We start from the raw sequence: 23,463 nt of genomic DNA, 5'->3' as shown, positions 1-23,463 counted from the left end.
ATATCTCAATATTGAAAGTTCACTAAAGGAATGTGGACCAACTTCGAGGTTAAAGTAGCATTTTAATAACAGACAGCTTGAAACTGTTCCTGAAATATTTATGCAGCAAAGCGATATTTGGACTTAACTGGAAAAACTGCAGTGGTTAGTTCATTAGTAAAAAATAAAAAAAATTTCCGTATATTATGTGCATTATTAAAGTTTCAAGTTGTGTGATTGTTTGACTAAAACTTGAACAGCAATAGTATTTAAAATAATCAATTTGATACGAACGATGGAATTAATAGTCTGCGAATTGGTACCATTATTATAAAGTCCTATTATAATGCTATGAAATTTAACAATAATTATTATATTATTCTCTAATTAATGCCACCATGAATATGAGACATAAGACAGAATTATTTGTCCTAAATTCAACTATTTAAGCTGTTGAATTGTGATCAGAGAGAAGCTCTTCTTTTGGATTGTCTCATCAGTTTTTTAATTAAAAAACCAGATTCTTTTTACTGGGTTAATACTCAAAGAGAATGCTCTTAATGAGGCCAATCAAATTAGCTAAAATAGTTGTTTAACTCGTAAAACGTTACGCGTGAATTTCCCTCATTCAAAGTACAAACTTTGAACTTCAAATATTTCGAAGGAAGCATTAAACTTCAAAATTAATTATTAAAATAAGAAAAATAGTAAATGTTGACATTTGAGATTCAAGCCTTTGGAACTATCATCTGAGATGCATCGACACGGAAGAATATGTGAAGGCGTGGCATAAATGGTTTCTGGTGAGCAAGAAAAACGAAATTGACATTAGCAAAATTATAACAAAATGAAGAGAGACACGGACGCTTAAAGAATAAACAAATGAAAAAATTACAGATCATAGAGACAACTTAAACTGACCTATTAGATCGGGTTAGAGACAAACAGCAGGAACCGATATATGTAGCCTTCAAAAAATCGATAGGGACTCTTAAATCGCCCTCCATCTACATAGTTCTTTAACAAATTTTGTTGCCAATTGGTTATCTCAGTACTACTAGTCTTTGCAAACATCTAAATCGAATATTCAACCCAGCGGGAAAACAGATGAGAAATCTCATTCGAGAAATAGATAGTCTCCAGTCACTACTTTTCAATAGTTTAATGGACATTATTAAACTTTGCTGGTATATTTGCCTAATTAATTCAATTTATTAACTTTCACATGAAAATTTTTAAAGCTCGAAACATCAAGTCAAATTGCGTAGTCAAATTTTTCCGCAGTGGTGACCTCAGTCATTATAAATTCCCCTAACTTAAATTAAATAAAATTGTAAAAATTTTCTATAAATAGAGACGTGTTCGACACACAGGCGCTGTAAACAGAGTCAGAGTCAATCGGCCGGCACAAGTTTGTTGTTTACGGGGCTTTGTGACGTCCTGGCTAGCCAAATTAATGGCGTCGAATTTACGAGCGTAAGTCATGCAAAATCACCTAGTGACGCCAATAAGTTAACGAAAAATTGTCAATAAATTGAAGAAAATGTAATAAAAAGTATCTTCAAGGTTTAACAGAGAATTAACGGAGATTCTTGATGGTCTGAAAAATAAAAAAAATATTAGATAACTGTGAATCCTAAAATTTATTTGTAATTATCACAACTAAAATCCAATTAAATGCAATAAGGGTTTGAAAAATGTTTCCTGAATGTGCATCACTCTAAGACTAAAGTTATTAGGATATTTGATTAGCAGCATTTTTAGCGCATTTACTCATTTATGGAAAAAAGGCGCTATTGAGCTCGTCATGTCCGTCCGTCTGTCCGTCCATGACTTGACGGACAGACGGACGAGAAAATGCGCTCTCTGTCACTCACTGCAGTGAGTACTGAGTTATATTTTTTAATCAAAGGGTTTTGAGTAGTTGGTGAATATTAATTTTATCCTATAAATTAGAATTCTTCATTATTTCATAACAAAAGATCATTGGGTATTTGACGTCGTGAATTAAACGTTTTTTATTTTATTCAAATAATTTATTTTATGAATATTTATGAAATTTGGTTGATGAGATTTAGTGTGTCCTGTTTCGGGGGTGATAGGATTTGGGCTAACATTATTTTTAAATCTTTTGGAATAACTATTCCGTGCAATGCAGGATTAGGCGTGAATATATAATGAATAAAAAATTATTCGCACAGCCCATTATTTTCCATATTCCAGGTACGGAATCACGAAGAAAGGATCCCTGGATTCATCATGACGCGATGCTATCACGACACCAAAACTCGGCGTGTGATTCCCGTCCCTAAGGAATTCAATTACGACCAAAATCTGCAGTTTTATTATGCACGCAGTCCATGAGGCTCGCGACAAAATTCAGACCTGTCTCCGACGAGATGAGAATGTTGCCAGACCGCTTAGGAAATTAACTTGGAGCTTCCATAGACCTCACAGAAACTCGTAATTCGAAACGAGAGGGATTCTTAGAGAGAAGATTATCGCTTCTCGGAAATTCAATGATAAAGAAACCCCGAAAAAAATGTTATTTGTTGCTTGCTTGATTTCGAACGTGGTACTGACGTTAAAAAACTTGATACCATTTAACATGTTAATTTAACAGCTCGAAATTGATCTGAAAATTTTTAAACGATGTTCAAATGTTCCATAAAGGACTAAAATTTACGTCCGGTGCACAATTTTTCGGAAGCTGCCTTGCTTATATATTATATCGTTTGTACGGTTTATTGACGCATTACGACGTAATCTAAAATTTCTTGAGTCTCAATATTATAATTATTCATCCTATTATCGAGTCAAACATGAACAAGAGCAATCAACCCTATGATTTATCACAAATTGTCCACTTCGAGTTAAAATTATTTCATCTCTTTAGTGGCAATTATCCTGTCAGTTCTACAATAACTTGACACGTGGACAACTCCTCTGTATCACACGTGCATCTTTATTGCGCATACAGTCGAGACAATGACAGTTTTTTTACAACTTCCCCTTTGGAGAATCGTACACGAGAATTGCCAGTCTCAAACAACTACACACACGGGATAATGAGCCTGCTAATATAACAATATGATGGGTTTTTTAATGGGAAATTCGTTATAATTTTCACATTTTTGGAAAATTCATCGTACATTTAGCCAACGAGTTGCAAAACCAACAAAAAAACAGAAACTATTCACGAATAAGGTATTCAAAGACATTACCTCTGAAAATCTACTCGAAAATGAGAAAGAAAAAAGTTTCTTAAGAAAATTAAAAAACATTTATATGTCAAATGATACATAAAAATTCAAAAAGCTTGATTGCAAAATTTGAATACCTGTCAATAAAATGAAACTTCCAACATGTGCTTCTTGGCTACAGCCTCCGTGTGGGTGCCCCGGTGCTCTGCAGTGATAAGGAATACGGCGTTGAAAGCGGCTATTAATAAAGACTGAGCAGCAGTCGCTTTTAAAGAGACAACCCTTTTCAGAAACTTTCATGTCATAATATAATCAAATTTTTCTATGTTACTAGTACCTGAAATATTGAATAAAAAAATTCTATCTCGTTCCACATCGAACTTACCACCTCATCTGGCCACCACTTGAAATGAGAACAACTTCACGTATCATCAGCCTCAATTATCTACTATGGGACGCCGGAGCAACACCACAAATACGCGCTTTTCCGGTTCTACACGTGGTTTAGATGTTACTTATACATCATAGTATATGGCTGTTGTGAGATCCGTTTAACGGCATACAATTTGAAAAAAATTATAAGAAATTTCGTCGAAAGTGAAATATAAGAAACAAAATTTATTTTAAATCACCTTAAATTTACAAATAATAACAATAGCAAATAATAAGGTTAATCGTTCATCTGGCTTTCTTTTAAGAGTCTACTCTACAAAACAGAAGGAAATCGAATTAACGCAAAAAAAGAGAATTTATGATTTTTATACGGAATAATCATAGTCGACTTATCAGTTGAACATTAATTGATACTTCTTAGGTGGCCAACCCTCGTTCATTCAGCGGCCATGGAGGCTGTAGCTGCGCAATGCTGAGCAACAATTCAAATAAAAGTCTAAAGATTTGGACAAACAGAGTTCAAAGCTGCACACGCGGAGAGCAGAGGTCGCTGGGGCTCAAAGGCTCCTCCTAGGCAGCATGTTAATTAAGTCTACCCATTATTCGAGCACCATCATCGAGGCAGTAACTCATGCAGCTAAGCCGCGGGGTTCTCTTGAGCCAGACGCTCATGAGATCAGCCCTCGAAAATGGTTTTGCGATCCCCGGCAAACTTGCCAGGAAAGCGAAGGAAGGCTGGGCCTCGTGTTGCATTAATTGCATATATCTATTGCCTCACTATGGAAAGTATTACACTTGTTTAAAATCAGGGAAGTTTCATTGAAATGAATATCATCAATTTTTCCGACGGATGCCTGAATTCTACTTAAATTACTATTTAGTTTAAAAATATTTATACGTAAATCACTTTCCACGAAACGGATAAATTTTTCTGCGGGGGTCCTTTCTTTAACAACAATGCCTAAAGGTTTGTACATCGGTATTTTCGATGATAGTTCTGGATATAGACTTTCATCCATATTGCATTTTGAAAATCCAGCAATTTTTTTAGGACTGACTTAAGAACTCCGTCCTCGATAAAAATTCTGTCCATTCTGCCCAAGATTTCAATAATTATTCATATTCATCTCTTTAATAAATTCTGAGTATTTCGTCCCATATGAACCGAAATTATTCATTATCTTCTCTATTTCCTTATAAATCTGTAAATTTTCCACATTTCTTTGGTCAATATTATATCTCTGAGAGGAACAAGAATTAATTCTCAACGCAATTAAATGTAAACATGACGAGTTTATCCAGTTTTCTCTTCAATTTTGAATTTTATAAATCAGGGCATACAAGAGCAACAGCTTCCACTCTCTTTTCTTTCTCTTTTGTTCAAGTAGAATATGCTCCAGTGTTGAGTTCTAGAACTTTAAAATTAAGATTTTATGCATTAACGCCATACGGTTACCGAGAAAAAATTAATTAGCTTGGAAAAATATGCCTGTATTTTTTTATGAATAACAAAAATCCATTTGATTGAATCGAGTTGAATATAATCTTGTAATTATTATTAGTATAATGACATACATTTGTAGGTATATTGCCGTCCTTATAGTATAGCTGAGTGATATACAGTACAATAAATATATCCATTCCTTACTAAAAAGTACATTTAAACAATATCCAACAACAACAGTAAATTACGGTGATTTTAGCTGGATCTTTGTTTTTGTACCACTCAATCATTTATTTATATAGCAAATATCTGACGCTAACACTGATGAGCGGAAAGTCGTAGATGCAATGCTCCAAAAATCTAATAGCCTCCGCAGTCTCGGTCGTTTCTTCTCACTCTATATTCAGTAAAAATAATTTAATCTAGAATCATAATTCACCTGTGCAGCCCTGAAGCTCAATTCAATTAAGATGTAAGTAAAAATTGAGCAGAAGAAGACCGTGCGTGACTCGTCATTTCCAGGAGCACGAACGGCACGATAGAGGAAGAAAAAACCTGCGTAGGCTGCAATGCCGAGAAAGCCTTCATGCCATTGCCACGGCAGCCTACGACCAATAAGTTGTTCTTGTGCTGCTCCACAATATAATGAAAGACGCCCAAAACTCCACCAAACATCTTAGGGACTCCCGAATTACACGAAATAAGAAAAGGGCACCTATTCCTACTCAAGTTCTACTCAACAAAAGAGTTATGCCTAGCAAATTTCTATAGTTATTCGTGACTTACAAAGAGTATGATGATTATTATCACGATTATTTCATCATAATCGACAGCTGGAAAAAATACGGATTCTCTCATTCATGCGATCCTTGCACCAAAGTATGTAGTATTTTTATTTCTTATTTTGATTCGTTTTTAACTGTTATTAACTGAGTCAAAATAATTGTATTGGAAACAAACCGTCTCGTTCATTGAACTGGGAAAATTGTTCTATCATAAAAACATGGATAAAAATAAGCTAAAATCAATGAGCTTAAATTAAAATGAACAATTCTATCATTAAATTCAAATTATAATTTTCTAATTGGCCCAATATTGAAGCAGAAAACTCCCAAACCCGGCCTATATAACATGCCTTGCCCTTGAACGGAAAGAGGACACTTTGATGAGATTCACGCATGAACGACAGCGTTCGTCTGAAGCACCGAACTCGTCACAAGAAAATTAAGCTCTACTTGCCAGGGCACTTGGAAGCGGGGACAGAATATTTCTGAAGATAAATAGCTGCTAAACACGCTCCCTAACGAGCAAACTTTTGGCCTCAAGGGACAGCAAACTAGACGTTCAGCAAACTTGTTCTAGTATTTATTAATTATTTTCATGCCCAAGGCTCATTTAATAGGTGTTCACATGTAACTGACCCAAGCTATTCAACCTGAGTACTGAGTTTCAACAGAACATAATTCATCAATTTATCTCAACTTGTCGCAGGCTTTCAGTTCCATATAGTATAGTATCTTCGGCATTGAAGAATAGGCCTGGATAGGCCTGTCGCCGATTCTTGTGCTTTTCTTGACTAGACTGGCCTTTTGATCAAAACTTTTCAACTGACGGTAGATTTAAAATCGCTTCTAGATATCAGTGGCTCCGTAGGATACGAGACATTTCAAGACTAAACATATGCTCCTGCACGGCCTTGTCTAGTCTGTTCTTGAACGCGTTCATACTCGGAGCGTCAACAATATCTTCAGGGAGGCTGTTCCACATGTCGGTGATTCGAAGCGAGAAGAAATGTTGTCGCATGGATAAGTTGCCCCGCAGTTTTTTTTAGTTTATAGCAGTGGCCCCTGGTGTTGGTTATTGTTTCAAATATTCTAGTAATCCTTCTGGGACCTTGTACAAACCATGAGTATATTTGTATACTTCAGTGAGGTCACCACGCAGGCGATGATAACGGAGACTGGAAAGCTTCATAATCTTCAATCTTTCTTCATAAGACGCCCTTTAAGCCTGGAATATCAAAACACTCTTTTCGTATTTTCTAAATATGAAAAACTGCTTGCATTTTCATTCTGCAACTGGTTTCGTATTTTCTAAAAATGAACCCTATTGTTCAGCCATTCAAAATGTTATCACTTTAAAGTGTTAAATTAAATAAACAAAAAAGTGTCCTTAACACTAAAGTTTTCATAACAATCTATGAACAACTGCTCCGTGCGGCCAACAACCGAACCAACGCAGCAGCTGGCTCTGACTCTGATGGCAGAATGGCTTTGTGCAATTTTGACAAAATTGGGGAGGCGTGAGTGAAATATTTACAGACTACACTTGCTAACGACCTGCTGGATTGAAGGTCCAATCAAACGGGTACGGATTTTACGACATGAAATCGTGCAGCAGGACTTCAGGGTTGATGCCGAGCGAACGTGAGAGACGATCAATATTGGGATTTACAAGTGCTGATATATCCTTATTTATTCCATCGTCTAAATAAAGTTTTACTTGTATTCTTCAAAATAAAATTGCAATGCGCCTCATTTCCTCTCGGCTTGTGTTGCGTGGTTTCATTATTGAGCGAATTAATCGCAGTAGCAAAGACATATGATCAGTTCAGGACAGTGTGCCGCCAGTACAGTATATGAAAGGGAGGTTAAAGGTATGAATATATTCTTCACATATTTACATAGGAAAGAATTTACCTAATTTCCTTTAGTTCATATATATTGATTAATCAAGTAAACTCTCCATTCCTTTAAACCTCGTACGCATCATTAGGAGCTCTCCTTTTAGAAATTTGTACTTAAAATTTGAAAAAAAAATTCCAGTCAAATTTTTGTGTTTTTCAGATATGTAAAGTTGCAACTGTTCTGTTTTACGCCCGCGTTTCGATATATCATTTCCATTAGGTAAAATTCTTTGCACGTCAAAATCTCACAACATCGAGCAAGATAGAAAAAAGTACGTTTCTTGCTCAAACAATAGATTTTTTTAAAAAAGCCTCTAAGTTTTCCACGGCAAAATAATCGATCGTGATTATCGCTGCGCATTTTTAGCCTTGAGAGGCGATCCCGCTTGATGTTTCAGGCGGAAGCGCGCGATTCATTAATCAGGGCAGCAATTTAACTTTGGTCGTTATGACACTGGGCCGAAGTAAAGAAATATCATAGCGAGCCCTCAAGTTCGCGGCAAGAAGATCCGCAGGAATGTTTAGGTAAAGAACATCCAAAATAGGCGAGAACAGAATCACAAAGAAGAACAATATTGGTGATGGTTTAAAAAATACAAAAACGTTGTTTTGAGATTTGTAGAATGACACGTCAAAAGGATATATTAAATTCAGTGGACTGCATGATCGAACTGAAGAGTAATATTAGCAGGGACCACATATAAACTGATAGACAAATCTACCTTACGATAAATGAAATTGTAATTTAATTTTACGTGAACATAAAAATGCAATCTGCAAGAGAATTTGATGCAAGATCGCGTAGTGAAAGACCATCAAAACCCGTTGAGTCTGGACCTACAAAATGATCTCTCTAAAACTTCTGTAATATTTACATTTTGGTATGCCATTTCAGCTGAAGCGAAATCATTCCGTGCTATGGGACATAAGCTCAACTAGACGTAGTCATATTACCCTCGTGTTCTTTGATGTGTCTGCTCTCGTTTAGCAGAGGAACTGTACCTCTCGTCGCAAGAAGACGTAATAAATTATTACACAGATTATAATTGATGGATACTCAAGCTTTGGTACTTTAATGAATTTCTCAGTCGAAGTCGAACACAGTCGCCGGCTTCATCATGGAATGCTTTCAGCAAGCATCAGTTAATATTTATGCGCACTCTGAGTGAGAAATAATAAAAAGTAGGTATAGAAATTAATGGAAGTTGAACATGTTTGGAAAACAGATCGGTGATGTTCACTCAATTTCTAGCCAAATTTGCTCAGAGTTAAAAAACGATTTAACCGAATTCAAAAAGTGTTATACGAGTAAATGTCATTTAGAAAGGTGGAACTGAAGGTTATAAAGAGGGATAAAACTTATGTTCCGTTGAAAGTTTTTTAAAAATTCGTTCCGTTGAAAGAATAGTATATAACCAATTGGTAAAACTAAGAGAGGGAATAAATATTTTGAAAATTGGAGTTTCTAAAATATGTAACAAGATGAGCCTAAGAGTGCTTGTTCCTTATAATGTGTTTCATAAAACAGGGGAAAGCACAGATGCTTTACTCAAAGTCCTAAACTAATCATGACATGACGCTAAGCCATACAACTATTAAAAAATTACGAGCATTCTCAATTCATGAAAGTTTAATGCTTAAACACTACGTACGCTTTACAGACTGAAAAAATGAATAAAACGGCGCGAAATTTCATGTCAAGGTAAAGCCTGCACAAACAAATCTAGCTCGGGAGGTTATCAGGCCATTAAAAAAGCTGGCACGCTGCAGTCCTGGTGAACATCAAATGTGAATTGCCTCCTGAGGCCATTTGACCAGCGACAAAACTGCTTCTTTTCACGACTTGTGATAATTAGAGACGCTGCCTGAAGCTAGTGCCAATTTGCACGTCCGGACGACGGGCGTTGCTTTGCCACGGGCTGTTCCTGAACTTGCTTTTCTGTCTTCTTAAACTCATTAGAGCTCCACTAATTGCATCGACTTCCATTAATAAATTGCAATAACTAAGTAGAAATGCTCCTTTTATAAACCTAACCAGGAAAATGAATTAAATTACTTATTACGTCTGCAACTCTGATAAGCTGCTGTGACATCTTTAATAACATTGCAAAATATTTGGCAAATGTTGTGCAGCGAAGAATTTTGCATTCTCAAACTCAATTAAACTTCATAAATTTTGTGTGTAATTTTCAACAATGGTATTCTTTTGCATAATATTTCATCTTCAACCCAGAAGAAAAGAGCTCTTTGAAGGAGAAACAAATGTATGAGATTCAAAATATGTTTTAAAATAGTTCCTGCTCTGTTGATGAAGCTACGCAGGAAATCTCCATATATATAAAGTGCTGTAACACATAGCACGGGAAAATTTTTGCAATCTAAGAAAGATTTAAAAATTTTCTGATATTGAAATATTTTCGGATTATGAACAAACTCCTGGGAAAGCAAAAGGGGGAATGCGCAGCGCTCTCATTAGCACCGTTGCAGGGATCGCTTTAATGGGAAGCCCTGAGAACTTCATTTCCGAGCTCCTGTCATCTAATTAGGTGGCCGGGATTGTTTCGTCGAGTTGAATTACATCAACGAAGCCATCAAAAAGTGCTACACAGTCACTGCCGAGGCGTATTTGCCGCCGTGAAATTGGCATGAAATGTGCTTATTTTTCAAATTCTGTATGAATCGTTTACTACAGGTTTTTTAATATTTATTAGAAGAGCGCGTTTCTGTTTTAGTTTCTAGACACTGAGCTCGTACAGACACGTCGCGTTGTTACATAGAAATGTTTCAACATTGAGATACAAGGGCGACTTATCTGTCGGGACCATTTCAAAATTTCAAAACAATTCAATAAAAACTTTTCATTTTATGTAAAATACAAAAAATATATATAACTTGACTGAATATATAAGTAGCTCATATGAAGTGTGCGATGATAGCTTAAACTCCAGAGTTAAGGTGAAAGCTTAAAGTGATGCTGAAATACAACTCTTTACATACAAATGTTGTTTCAATACTAAATGTATTCCATGAGACTGACGGCTGCTTAACAATTAATTTAAAGTTTTGAAGGGTAATGACAGATTCTGAATGAAAAATAGTTTATAGTTCTGTAAAATAACTAACGTAACAACTCCTCCGGAAAAATTTCTAAGTGATGAAAATGCGCCAGATAAATTTTCTACAGCTGTCGTATAACATATAATCTTGTAATCAATAAACTCGGTGATAATTTAATTCGATATATTGGTAATAATTATTTACAAGAGTTTAATGATTCAAGGGTAAAATATTTGATAGACATATTTTTTGTTGTTTTGTTGAGCGGAATGGCCGCGGTTTTTCAATGTCATTCAATATATTTATTTATAGAGTGAATGATAAATGTCTTCTAGATGTATTGCTCGCATTAAATTTCCTGATTGGCTAGCCGCACTATATATTAATACGCACTCATTAAACATTCAAGATAAAAATAACCTGGGTAATGCGTGTAAGAAATTTCATTTAATATAATTCACTGACTATAACGGTTGTGTTTGAATAATATTGTATTTTAAAAGCAATGCAAGAGTTGTTATAGCTGTCGGCGCTGATAGAACTATCGCCACACGTGACCATAGGCCAATACGAATCAATTACTTAACCTGCTAGTGTTCTAAGGGAAATCAATCGAATGCATAAAATTAATACTTGGAATTTCACTTAAAAATAACGTATAATGGGAAGATTTTAACTGGAAATGGAATAAGCGAATAGGTGCATAAAAAAATATATCCACAATAAGACATGAGAATACTTTTCTTCCAAGCAGTGCCATGAGCTAGCAGGCGAACCGCTTGGAAGAAATCATTAGACAAACCCACACGATATGCTACGAACAGACGAACCGTTACGATGAGGTACTTGGCCTTAGCCAGACCAATAATCTAGGATCAAACGAACCAAGAGAACCGTTACGATACGACAAAAGTCCACAGTCAAACCAATTCTATGATCAAACGAACCTGGAGAACCATTACGATACGACAAAAGTCTGCGAGCAGGCCACTTATACGATCAAATGAACCTGAAGAACCGTTACGAAAAGACAAATGTCTGCAAGCAGGCCAATTACACGATCAAACGAACCAAACGAACCGTCGCGAAATGATGCACTGCCACGACCAATCGCTGCAGGTCAGACAAACCAGAAGAACCATCACGCTTCGTCTCGTTTATTCGATTTTTCCTATGAGTCGCAATCTAATGAAGATTAATTAGAAGAAGACCAATCGTCAGGACGAGACGACGAACCGTTACGGGCATCAAAATGACGCATAACGACGCGGGTATCAAATGATCGGCATAATTGCCTGATGTCTAGTTTTGAATTAAAGATGAATAGACAATAATATAACATGAAGATAATTGACTGTTCATTGCAATGCAAGAAAATCTCATACTATAATCCCTAGCTTATGACGTCATTGGAAATTAAATGCTACCAATTATTTATTCATACGACAAAATAAAGGATTGTCTGATTATCATATTGAGCTGTTGTTTGAGACTTGGGAAGCTAAACCGAAGTTAGACCGCTCACTATATTGCATCCTGACTTCAAAACTTTGTGAGCATAAAGATCGAAAGAACGAAGAATAACCGTGATTAGAAAAGTTTATGTTGCAAGATGAATTATATATATAACAAAAATAGAAACTCATTCTGCTTCAATAGAGATCTTTTGTGTTGCTAATTCAACCAATTTCTATTTATCTCAGTGACGGAGGAAAAGCTTTAAGAAAATCATATCTATCTAGTGACAGACTTATCATTTACACATCACTACTGATTGAAAGTCGCAATTCTCATGTAGGTCCGTTTGACTCCTGAGGATTAGCAGAGGGATTAATGTGGGTGCATTGCTTATTTACGGGTGAACTATTGACAATTTTAATTGACACTGAATTCATTTCATTCAAATCCGGTTTCGCAGAGGAAGTGTTTGCACCAAAAGACGCAGTGGGGGCTGAAGAGCAGCTACTGTTGCTGCTGGTATCACTCGCGTTGTTCGGGCGCTGCTGGGCTGAAACTTTCGTGTTGCGATGTCCTCGCAAGGTTGATGAAGGCGAGGATGAAGCATTCGATGATGTAGACGATGAACATCTAAAAGCTGATAAAGGAGGGGAACGCAAATGAGAAGGGGAATATTTACCAGCGCCTGAGGAATGTTTTTCTACGGGCTTTGAGTTGGAGGAATTTTTTTCGGTGTCAGAGTCGTTGTGTACGATGTTATTAGCGTATATAATAGAATTCGATCCACTGCTGTGATTGCCAACGCTGCTCACATTACTGTCCTCGTCAAACTCGTCATCATCGTCATCATCAAGTCTTGGGTCATGAAAAGTTTTAGTTTCTGCTATAGGTTCATGAAAAGTAACCCTCGGCTCACTGGGTTTCGTTGTGTGTGGACTGCCGTGAGTGGGGAAAGGCTGGCAGGCCGACCGGTTCATCCGTAGACTTGAATCACTAAATTGATTCATTACTTTGGAATTGTTATCTCGACTCAGTCTTGTTTTGTCAATATTTTCAGCGGAATTTTGGTTGATGAGATATTTTGATACGTTGTCGTAGTCAGAACATGGCGTGTCGATACCGTGGCAGTATTGGTTACTGTTCGGCTGTTCATGATGGCCGCCGCCGTCAACACTAAAACTGCGCATCAAAACCCGGGATCCTGCCATGCCTATTGAAGGAACTGGACTTCTCTGGCCTTCAATCCCGTGCAGTTGAACGTCAGGAAAAGCTTGCACTGCTCTCATATTGTTGCCGTCTCGCTGACTCATCGCCTGGCTCTGGTGATTGCCTCTTTTTAAAGTCGTGAAATGGCTCGGAGATTCGCTTTGCCGAGGCCTTGGACCCTGGCTTCCGTAGTGAGCAAACTGACCTGTAAAACATTCGCCAGAAATTTGTAGCCTAATTTTGTTTTCTTCTGACTTCGTTAGTCTAGTAAATTCAAATCTAAACTGAAAATAGTCTAAAAAACTACATCTAACTCGAAATATGTGTGAGGTAATATTCGTTTACACATTTTTCGATACGGAGTAAATATGAATATCTTCACATTATTTCAAAGTAATAAAAGCGATACATTCAGTTTTCTCTCATACACAAATTTGTTTGAATTCGGTAAAAAAATTGTATTTTAATTTACCTCCTTGACAGCATCGAGAATCTTGGGTATCAGACGTGTAGCCACACAAGTCAGCTGGATTCAGAGCCGAAAACATTGAATAAGACTTTTCGGTATAGCTGCATCGTGAAATCGTATTCATCCTTGTTTGGTTGGGATCATGTGTATTTTTGTCGTAATTAGAAGGTAGCAAAGTTTTTATTTGCAGATCCGTCCTGACGTTGCCGGAATGAATGGCTTCGTTAGGAGAGTCTCCTTTGTATGATTCCAGTCGTTCATTGTCAGTGGGTCTCCCGATAGAGCTACGATCACTGCTGAGCATAGGGTCTATTGTAGGACCGTGTGGTGCATGTAACTGATGCACATGGTGATGATGGGGAAAATGATCGCGGCCAAAGTTGGAATGACACGCAGGATGAAAATGATCACAAGGATCTGCAGAAGGTATGATTTTCTGATGGCAATGCATGTGGTGCCGAGGATGCATTTGCATCATGCGTGAATTAGAGTGCACCAAGTCGAGTAGATCTAAATTATCCTCAGGTAGACTCGAAGGCTGATGTGGTATAAATGTATTCCTGCTAAAACCTAAGGGATGATGATGTTGTATCATTGATCTATTCGATTCAGAAGTTTCAATACTCGGTTTAGGCCGAGAATGTAGGCTGGAAAATACTTGTGCTTCAGTCAAATTATTATTCCTTCTCACGTGAGGACAATGCACGGGGTAGCTGTGCCACGACGATATGGAAATTTGATCCTCCCCACGACAAGGCGATCGGCCCTCGCAACAACTTCCAGCAAGGGAACAAATTTCTGGTCCGAGCTCATTATTTTCACACGACTTATTTGGATCCAAAGTTGAGAAACAAGTGCTTATTTCATTAGTTTGGCATGTCGTGGGTCTTAATATTTGGGTGTTATCACACCCTTTTAGTTCATCTGGACTTGTAGAGAGGTTATCAGGAACTTGTAAGTCCATGATATCATCGTTGTTTTTGAAGTTGTTGGAGTTTGATAATGAAGGAGACCTAATCCTGCCCGGCGACAGAAGGATTGGTTGGGCCAAGGAGCTAGTCAGCTCCTCATCTTCAAAATGATTACCCTGGGGGAAAGAGAAGCCAAACAATTACCATAATGAAATTCAGTGGAAGGCACCGGTCTCGGAGCTTCCAGATTAAGTTTACTCCTTGTAATAATTTGATAATAAATAGCAATTTCGTGAATTCATCCCAACAACATAAGAAACTGCAAAAAATAAGTGTGGTTGAATTTACTGATCTACAACTTTGTTTAGCTCCATGAACTAAATTATCAATTGAAATTTCAGTAAAATGAAACATGAAAAAATTGATAACGCCGAACGATTTTTTCATCGAAACATTCATCCCATTAAAAGAATAACAGTCTGCATGTACCACCGAAACAAATTTTTACTCCACACATTCGCTAAATCTAAAAATTTGGCTAAAACAATTGTGCTAGAATACAGATGAGTGAGGAAAATTGAGCTAAAAGAGCTCGAGTTCTCGCAAATCACATCAGCACTACACACCGAGCCGCGCGTCGGGAGCGGCGTGGGCGCCAGCAGCTCGTGTTGACCGTCACCGTCGCTGCCAGGCGTGCCGGGGTACAGGGCGATGCCCGTCGTCTTGCTGCTCGACGCTACCGTTGCGAGTGAATCATTTCAACTTTATTCAATGATTCGAAATTTTTTATAAAATAAAAGAGTCCAAAAACTGTACATTATCTTCGCACAATTCGTTTTACGATATTTTACTAGCAAATGTAAATTTAAAATTATTTTGTAAAACAGCTAGTTTCAATTCTTAACCTAGTCATGAATTAATTTACCTTGATTTGTTGGTTACATTTGGTTTGCTATAACCAATTAATTCTCTCCCTAGTGTAAATTCATTCACTCAAATCTTCATTCTCTTCTCAGTCTAAATTTATCCACCCCACCCTTAATCCTTTCTCAAGTTCAAATTCAACCGCTAACAAATTATTCTCATTCCAGTCTAAATCTTCTCTTCTTCTTTCTCTTTCGTGGTCCTTGATCCTTTCCCTAGTTTAAAGTCAACCACTCCCTAGTCGAAACTAAGGATTCTATTATCTAAACTAGGGATCATCTCCCTAGTCTAAGCTAGGGATGCTAGCATCTAAACTAGGGATGCTAGAATCTAAACTAGGGATGCTAGAATCTAAACTAGGGATGCTAGAATCTAAACTAGGGATGCTAGAATCTAAACTAGGTATCATCCCGCTAGTCTAAGCTAGGGAGACTAGGGAGAAACCCTCTCTCAACTGTCCGCCTCACCAGACAGGGAGTTTGCCCGAGCTCTGCGCCTCAAGAAGCACGCTATGATGGCCAGGTTGAGGGCGAGCAGCGTCCCGCCCGTCACGATCAGGATGAGCAGCAGCAGCCGTGGGGTCTTCCAGCCTACCAGGCCCTGACTGTCCGTGTCTATACAGAACATCATTAGTGTTGAAATAACGAGATTAAATGTGCATAGGGTAGCATGGCTTGTATAAAATTGTATTTAGTTTTAACTTTATTTACATATTGCCAACAATACCTCTATTCAGCAATGCCTTTGAATAAGCTATTTGGAATTGGAGGTAACCGTGTGTCAGTCTTTTCAGATAAAAAGTTCTCGTAATACAATAAAACGAAACTTTCATACCAGGCATTTTGAAAGCAATAGGTGGCGTGGGCTTGGAGGTTCCCTGCTCGTTTGCGGCCGCCACGACGAAGCTGTACGTGACCCCAGCCTGCAGCCCCGACAATCGCGCCCACGTCGACGATCCGGGGGCGATCTCAACCACCTGCAGATACCGAATTCAATACACTGCATGATATGATATCACTACCTGGATGTTCTGATCTCCACCTCTGTAGTTTTTCTCGCCGCTGGAGTCGGGAAGGAAATTTTTTTAACATCGGGAATGGCAGCTAATTCTAGATGATACGATCTCTACCGTATTATTTTTACTTGCGAGTGTGGCGTGAAAATTACAAAAGGCAAAAAGTAGTAATGACAGTGAAAATTTGTGAATCACCTTTATGGGTAATTGCAACTCGGAAATATACTTAAAATTAAAGCCTTACTTTAATATTTTTATGATATAGTTACCTGATGCTTGCCGGTAAGCTCAGATCTGTACTGAAGAATGTATCCCACTTCACTGTTGTACGCCTGGCTAGCAGCTGCTGCGTCGACCGAGGTGCGTGATTGCTCCACGTATTCTGCGTCTGGCACGAGAGTTCCTACGACTTCGGCGCTTTTGTCCACGTCGCTCTTCTTTCTCTCAGAAGAATCGCGCGATTCGTCAACACCATTGACAAACGCGTTGCGATAAGCAGCAGGATGATTAGATCGGCCTGGGTTCCAAGCCAGCACAATTGAGTCGTTTGTTACGTTGACAACCTAAGTAGAGAGATGTTTAAATGATAGCGGGCGGTTAGTGTTGATTTATGTTTGTGCTGCAACGGATATTCTAATATTTTAGCGGACCAATCAAGAATCATATATGCAAGGAATATTTTTCGATTTTCTGAGGCACTGAAGTTGTATTACCGAGATTTTCTACTTCGTGAAGAAAATACGTATGTTTGGGAACAGCCGTAAAGCTATCGAGAACAGCAATGATTTCCGTAATTGATGAAATGCATTCCTAATTTTACCTGATGTTCGTAAACTGCATCAAGTCGATATTTAATTTCATATTCATTAAACCTATCGTAGTGTACAAAAGCTGTACATATGCAGCCTGCCAATTTCATTGCACGTGTTAGCTTCAAACTTAAAATTTCATGTTGTCTTGTAATCTGGAAACAAGGAAAAAATATTCGAATTGTTTCTTAATTAGACTGCCTCAAACTTGATATATTATTTCCCAAAAATTTAACTTCGTTGCAAAGTTTGCTTTGCATGAAAGATTCTTCGCAAAAATTAGAGTTCGGTTCATGTACATAGAAACAACTACACGAAAAGAACGACGTACTTAAATATTGGGAGCAAATTCCGTAGACTGGATTGATCTAAAGTTCGTGTGTATATGCAGCTTCCGCGAAGTAATAAACGTTTGTTTTATTCAATTTACAAAAATATTCGATATTGGCTGCAACATCTGCAAAACTTTGATCATGCTCCGTGCATTTCACTCTGTAGTAGCAAGACTGACACTATAGGTTCAAGTTGCCACGGCAGGTGCACTTAGTTTGTTATGAATTTGTCAGCGTGGATGCTCGTAATTCCGTACAACTGATGGAGGCTTCCTCGTCAGCTCATGCAAATTCGAAATGCGAGTGAAAGCTTTCATCCGGAATGATATCAATTCCCTGTCGAGTTTTTGTCAAAATACTTGGCTCCTAATATGTTGGCAAATATTTATTCATAATAGCTTAGTACAGGCACAAAGAGTATGTTGTTTAAAAATTTTTCCGTTTGTAGAAGTGTTAAATGTTCCATCCTGTAATTTTTAACAGATCTAAATTTTTGTGCCGATATATTGGGCGATATTATTTTTTTCCGATATTAAAGATTAATGCTATGAATAAAGAAGCTTGTCGCCTTATGGAAACATTATATCACATCTATTTGCCTTATGAGTTTCAGAAAGATCGTCATTTATCAGGAACAATTTTCAAAAATGGATATGAAGTTTGACAGTTCTTTTTGACCACCTTAAAATGAATAAATATTTAGCCATAATAGGCATTATTTACTCCAATGTAAATTGCGAGCTCGAGGCGGATAAAAATCGACCAACAATCTAAGCAAATCATAATCATTCATTGAAATTAACTGAAAGATTTTTCTCTTACAGAGAAACCTCTCTTGCCAATTTTGTGATGGAAATAAAAGAAGTAAATATATGAGTGCACAATTCGACCGACCATTGCTTAGAGGCATGACCGCTCCAAAAGAGATAGAGAAAATCAATGCAATAAATTCCGCGGCAAAATAAATAAATTTAAAAAATCAATGAAATAAAAATAAATTTATTTTTATTGAAATATTGTCAACATTTTCCAAATTCGAACCTTACCGTGATCAGTTTTAATAAAACCATCACGGTTAGAATATGAAGAATACCGAAATTACAATGAGATCACAGTGATTCCCTATAAATTTGGTAGATATGCTCTGATGTTTTGAGTCAATCTATAACTGATCGTAATTTTGATCAGCTACAGAAAAGAACTCACGGTAAGATTATAAGGAGTGGGTACCGGCATGGAAGAGTGCAGAGCGCACTGAGCTGTGCTGGCACCCAGAGAGTTGTTGGCCATTAATATAATCAATATAACAAATCACGTTTCTGATCAGCTACAGATCAGCTACAAGAACTCACGGTGAGATTATGAGGAGTGGGTGGTGGCATGGGAGGGTGCAGAGCGTACAGAGCTGTGCCGGCACCAAGAGAGTTGCGAGCCGTACACCTGTAGAGGCCGTAGTCCCGTACGGTCACACGACGAACCTCTAACCGGGACGACCATAGGATAAGGTCATCCTCCAGCTGTGAAAATAAATGATGGTTCTTTTATACAATATGTAATTAGTCTTGTTCACCCTGCCGCTTTTGAAAGGTATGTTGGCCGAGAATTTTATTTTATTTTTTATGAATATATTTTAATTATGTTAATCTGGAGTTGCTCGTGAGGCAAAGTGTGGTAAATATCAGGTTAACCCAGGTATAGTAAATATTTGCTTTTGTAGTATGAATCCATCGTGCTAAACCAGTTACAACCAAACTGGCACCAGTATTTATGGTGAACAGTACATAACATGCTATAAGCTTTCTCTCAATGATACTAAGCTTATATATGGAGGCCAAGGTAAGCTTCAAATTCACCAATAATTTTTAAAATATAAGAATAAATAAATCGGCAAGCAAATCCAGCAATACTGGGGGAAAATAATTTCTGAGATGCGACAAATATATCGGTATATATCACATAAATGACAAAAAATGAGTCGCCATTTGAACAGTGTTCTCAATTATCAGCGTCATGCCTACCATTCTAATTTATTATGCAAGAATATGATATGAAATAACAACGAGATTTTATATCTGAAGATGATTGTTAATAAGAATTACTCTTTGATGTTCAACAAGTCCTGATTAAGTTGGGCCGTAAAGTATGACCTGGACTTCAAAAAGAAGTGCAGGGCATAATTCAAAAATTCAAATTAACATTAGGATCCATAACAATGAACTCTTAGGGACGCAAGGCTTTGATCCTCCGTAAGAAAAAGCTAAGCGTATAATGTAGTAAATTTGTTTTTAGAAAACGAACGATGAGAATTATAAAAAGTGGCGTAAAACGTCAGAATAAAAATTGCAATAAGTTTGCAAAAAATGTGAACGATTTACTGGGATTGATATCTTTTTCTGTAGTTCGAACAGTTAGTTATAGCCTGAATAGAAAATTTATATATATAAAAATATATTAGTTAAGTGAATATGCAAGGAATTAAGCTCAACCTTTTTCTTTTTTTTATAAATTTTCGGTCGCATTGGTATTTTATCAATCAGATAGCTGAGAATAGCACATTGATCATTGAAAAAATTGAAATAGTATTTTACAAGTTGTGACTGAGAAATAATTTCAATTTGATTTCGTTCTGAGACTACTTCCAGTTTTTTTTAACCGGCAATGTTTCACGCGTCTTGCCGATCGCTTCTTTTAATCGCATCGCTTTCCTACTATCGGAAATATTTTGAACTAACGATGTAGTTGAACGCCTTGAAACAATTTCTCAGTATTTCTTCCTGTCAATTTTATTGACGGTTACTCAATTTTCAACTTGTACTCTGAGCACATGTCGACAAATCATCGATATTCCATCCTCTCTATCTTATGTCTAATTTATACGGATGGTTCATCCTATCTTCAGTCTTATAGACTTTATTGATGCTGCATTCTATCGTTTACCTAATATATATATATATATATATATATATATTTTAACCTAACTTTAATGTAGTGTATATCGATGACTCATCCTGTCCATCTTCTGTCTAATATATTTGAAAGCCTATCAAGAATCCTCGCTCATTGTTTGTGCCGGCACCTGCCTTCTGGTCCTTGTTGTCCTTTGACGCGAGTCTGAAGCAAGTGCCATACAATGGAGGCAAATTCACCCTCCGAAGTCTTATTGACGTAGAGAACTTGAGAATTTTCATGGACGTGATAAGGTCGAACTTAGACAATAGGTGAAAGGTCAGCTCCGGTGAAAAGATCATCTGCTTCAAATTTAGTGCCGGCGAGGAGGAAGCGAAAGCAAAAGAAACCGAGTCTCAAGTTTTATGTTCGTCTTTGATCTTTCGCAGACAAACGCAAGACGTGTTTTCTAATAATTTTTTAGAATAATAAAGATGTTAATTAAAGATACGGACGAATTACGACGTAAAACTTCCGTTTGCCTAACACTTAAAAGTCGATATAATGGACGCGTCTTTCAATCTACGCTTATCTAATAGATTATATCTGCTAAAACCGTCAACAAAATTTAAATATCATAAATGTTTAGTTTTTTTTTTAATTTTCGCCCTTTATTTGTTCGCTGTTTTGGTCATCGCAATGAATTTTGCCGAAAAAAACTCATTTACTTTAGCTCCAAGCAGTACTCACTTGGGTTGAATGCACGACATGTTTTTCAGAAGAGTTTAGTCGGTCCCCGTTCTCTGTAGCCCACACAAAAGTGGGCCGTGGGGCCGCCCTCGCGTAGCACGAGAGCAGCCCCAGCCCACCCAGGGGAGCCCACCCCCCCGACCCACCACCGGGTACCTCACTCCCCGCCACCATCTCCACAGCCTCTGCGAGCATGAGAATGGAACAAATGGGTTAAAAAGAAGTAAAAGTTAATTTATTGCAAATTACAGTGCATGCGAGAAATCAAAAATCACACATGATTACTAAATAAATTGATTAATTGATGTTGCATTCATTCAATGAAAAATTAGTTTACAATTTTTTTCAATTCAAGGGAGTAAAATAAACGAGACGATTGGATGAAATCAGTTGGAAACATAATGAATTAAACGACTTTAATGTGAGATTATAAAACATAAATTGTGAAAGAATGCCAGGATGAGAGGGCTAATTTATTGTATAGACAACTGAATTTCGAAGCCATGGATGTTCACTGAATTAGGGAAAGCTTACCAATTATATTAATAATATGATGGGGTTACGCTAATATAACGGAAATGGAGCTACAAGGATGCATCAATGAATTATTAAATCCAGTCATGAATTCTCAAAATCTGATTTTATTGAAGAATAAGAAGCTAACGAAAACTTTATATAAGAATCTTACGTGTTTGATTACCTACTTTAATGAATGATAAATGGAGTCTCCTAATGATATGCTTCCCGGCACAAACCAGGCACTGCAGTGCAGCCAAAAAACCGAAAGACTTGCAGCTTTTATATTAGCCAGAACAATCGTAATGGCACGGAGGCAATCCGAGCAAGCGAGCTAATCTTTTATTACGCTTGTTACAGCAGCCATGGTCAAGCGCAAGCAGAGAGAGCGCAATGCGTCCGGAATCCTAATGCCCGTCTCACTTAACAGTTGTCCATTCAACCCAGAGGCAGGCCAGAAAATCTGTATCTTAACATTGAGAACTTCATCCTTTTCATTTGTGCTTGTGTCATCCCATGCGTCGGTGCGTGCAGTTTGTAAATAACAGAAATTTAAATGACTCTGAGTATGCAACATTAAAGTTCCTTAGGGAACAAAAAACCATAAATTCCTTACGATCTCGTTTTCTCCGAAACATAAATGAAGGAACTGATACTATACATATAGATTATTGATAGATAATTAAATGCATATAAAAATGTGATGATGAAATAGTTGATTATTTGTGTCTAAAAAAGCTAATATTTTCTTCAGATGTGGCTTGGCACTTCAGAAGCGGCAGCGTCTGAAGAGCATTTCGTGTAGCAGACGATGATCCTCAGGCCTCTCGTCTTGTGCTCAAACTTCATGAATACTTTATGGACGAGCCATCGATCTCTGGCTCAGGTTTAGAAATTCTAAAATAAAATTGCATCTTTTCGCGGCGTCATCGTGAGCCTACGAGATAAATAATTAAATAATGAATGAATGAAGAGATGAAAAATGAATGAATGAATGCTTACCTATAGCAGATTTCTTTCCTGTGTCAATTAAATCTTGTTATAATAAATATTATTACAGTTGGACGTGAAAAAAACCTGGTTTAAGCGGAAAATTAATTTTTTTTTTGCTCCCAGTGATCCCTTAGCATGAGTTAATTATTCCATAAACGATGATTTCTTGACTGAAATCGTACGAATCTCATACTCGGAAATCGCGTCTCGAGTTAAGTGTCGTAACATCTTTCATTTTCTTGCTTCGTCGTGAATGGAAAAAAATAATGAAGCAAGTTTCATCACGAAAACGCCCAAAAAAACAAGAAGTAAACAATAAAGACGCCCACTTCAAACTAATACAATGGATCAAACATAATGAATTTTTACGCAGGAACAAAATCTAAAACAACGACGCTTGCTTTAGGTATAGCAGCTTTAGTGTTTAGCCGG

General features: G+C 37.2%; 1 protein-coding gene across 1 annotated transcript in view; it reads right to left on the bottom strand.

Moving 5' to 3' along the window:
* Positions 1 to 11,212: 11,212 nt before the first annotated feature.
* LOC108682113 overlaps positions 11,213 to 23,463 on the bottom strand; it is a 42,397-nt gene continuing 30,146 nt past the window's right edge. Inside the window, exons 15-22 of the mRNA XM_047883568.1 lie at positions 21,523 to 21,707; positions 19,239 to 19,403; positions 17,015 to 17,308; positions 16,565 to 16,706; positions 16,198 to 16,344; positions 15,433 to 15,542; positions 13,899 to 14,982; positions 11,213 to 13,631 (exon numbers count right to left, since the gene is read on the bottom strand). Of these exons, the coding sequence (XP_047739524.1) occupies positions 12,553 to 13,631; positions 13,899 to 14,982; positions 15,433 to 15,542; positions 16,198 to 16,344; positions 16,565 to 16,706; positions 17,015 to 17,308; positions 19,239 to 19,403; positions 21,523 to 21,707 (3,206 nt within the window). The 3' untranslated portion in view covers positions 11,213 to 12,552. The remainder of the gene's footprint in view (positions 13,632 to 13,898; positions 14,983 to 15,432; positions 15,543 to 16,197; positions 16,345 to 16,564; positions 16,707 to 17,014; positions 17,309 to 19,238; positions 19,404 to 21,522; positions 21,708 to 23,463) is intronic.

The sequence above is a fragment of the Hyalella azteca genome, unplaced genomic scaffold (assembly GCF_000764305.2).
Source record: "Hyalella azteca isolate HAZT.00-mixed unplaced genomic scaffold, Hazt_2.0.2 contig13234, whole genome shotgun sequence".
Taxonomy (NCBI): Eukaryota; Metazoa; Arthropoda; class Malacostraca; order Amphipoda; family Hyalellidae; genus Hyalella; species Hyalella azteca.
The sequence above is the reverse complement of the archived record's forward strand: the minus strand, read 5'-3'. Positions and strand labels throughout refer to the sequence as shown.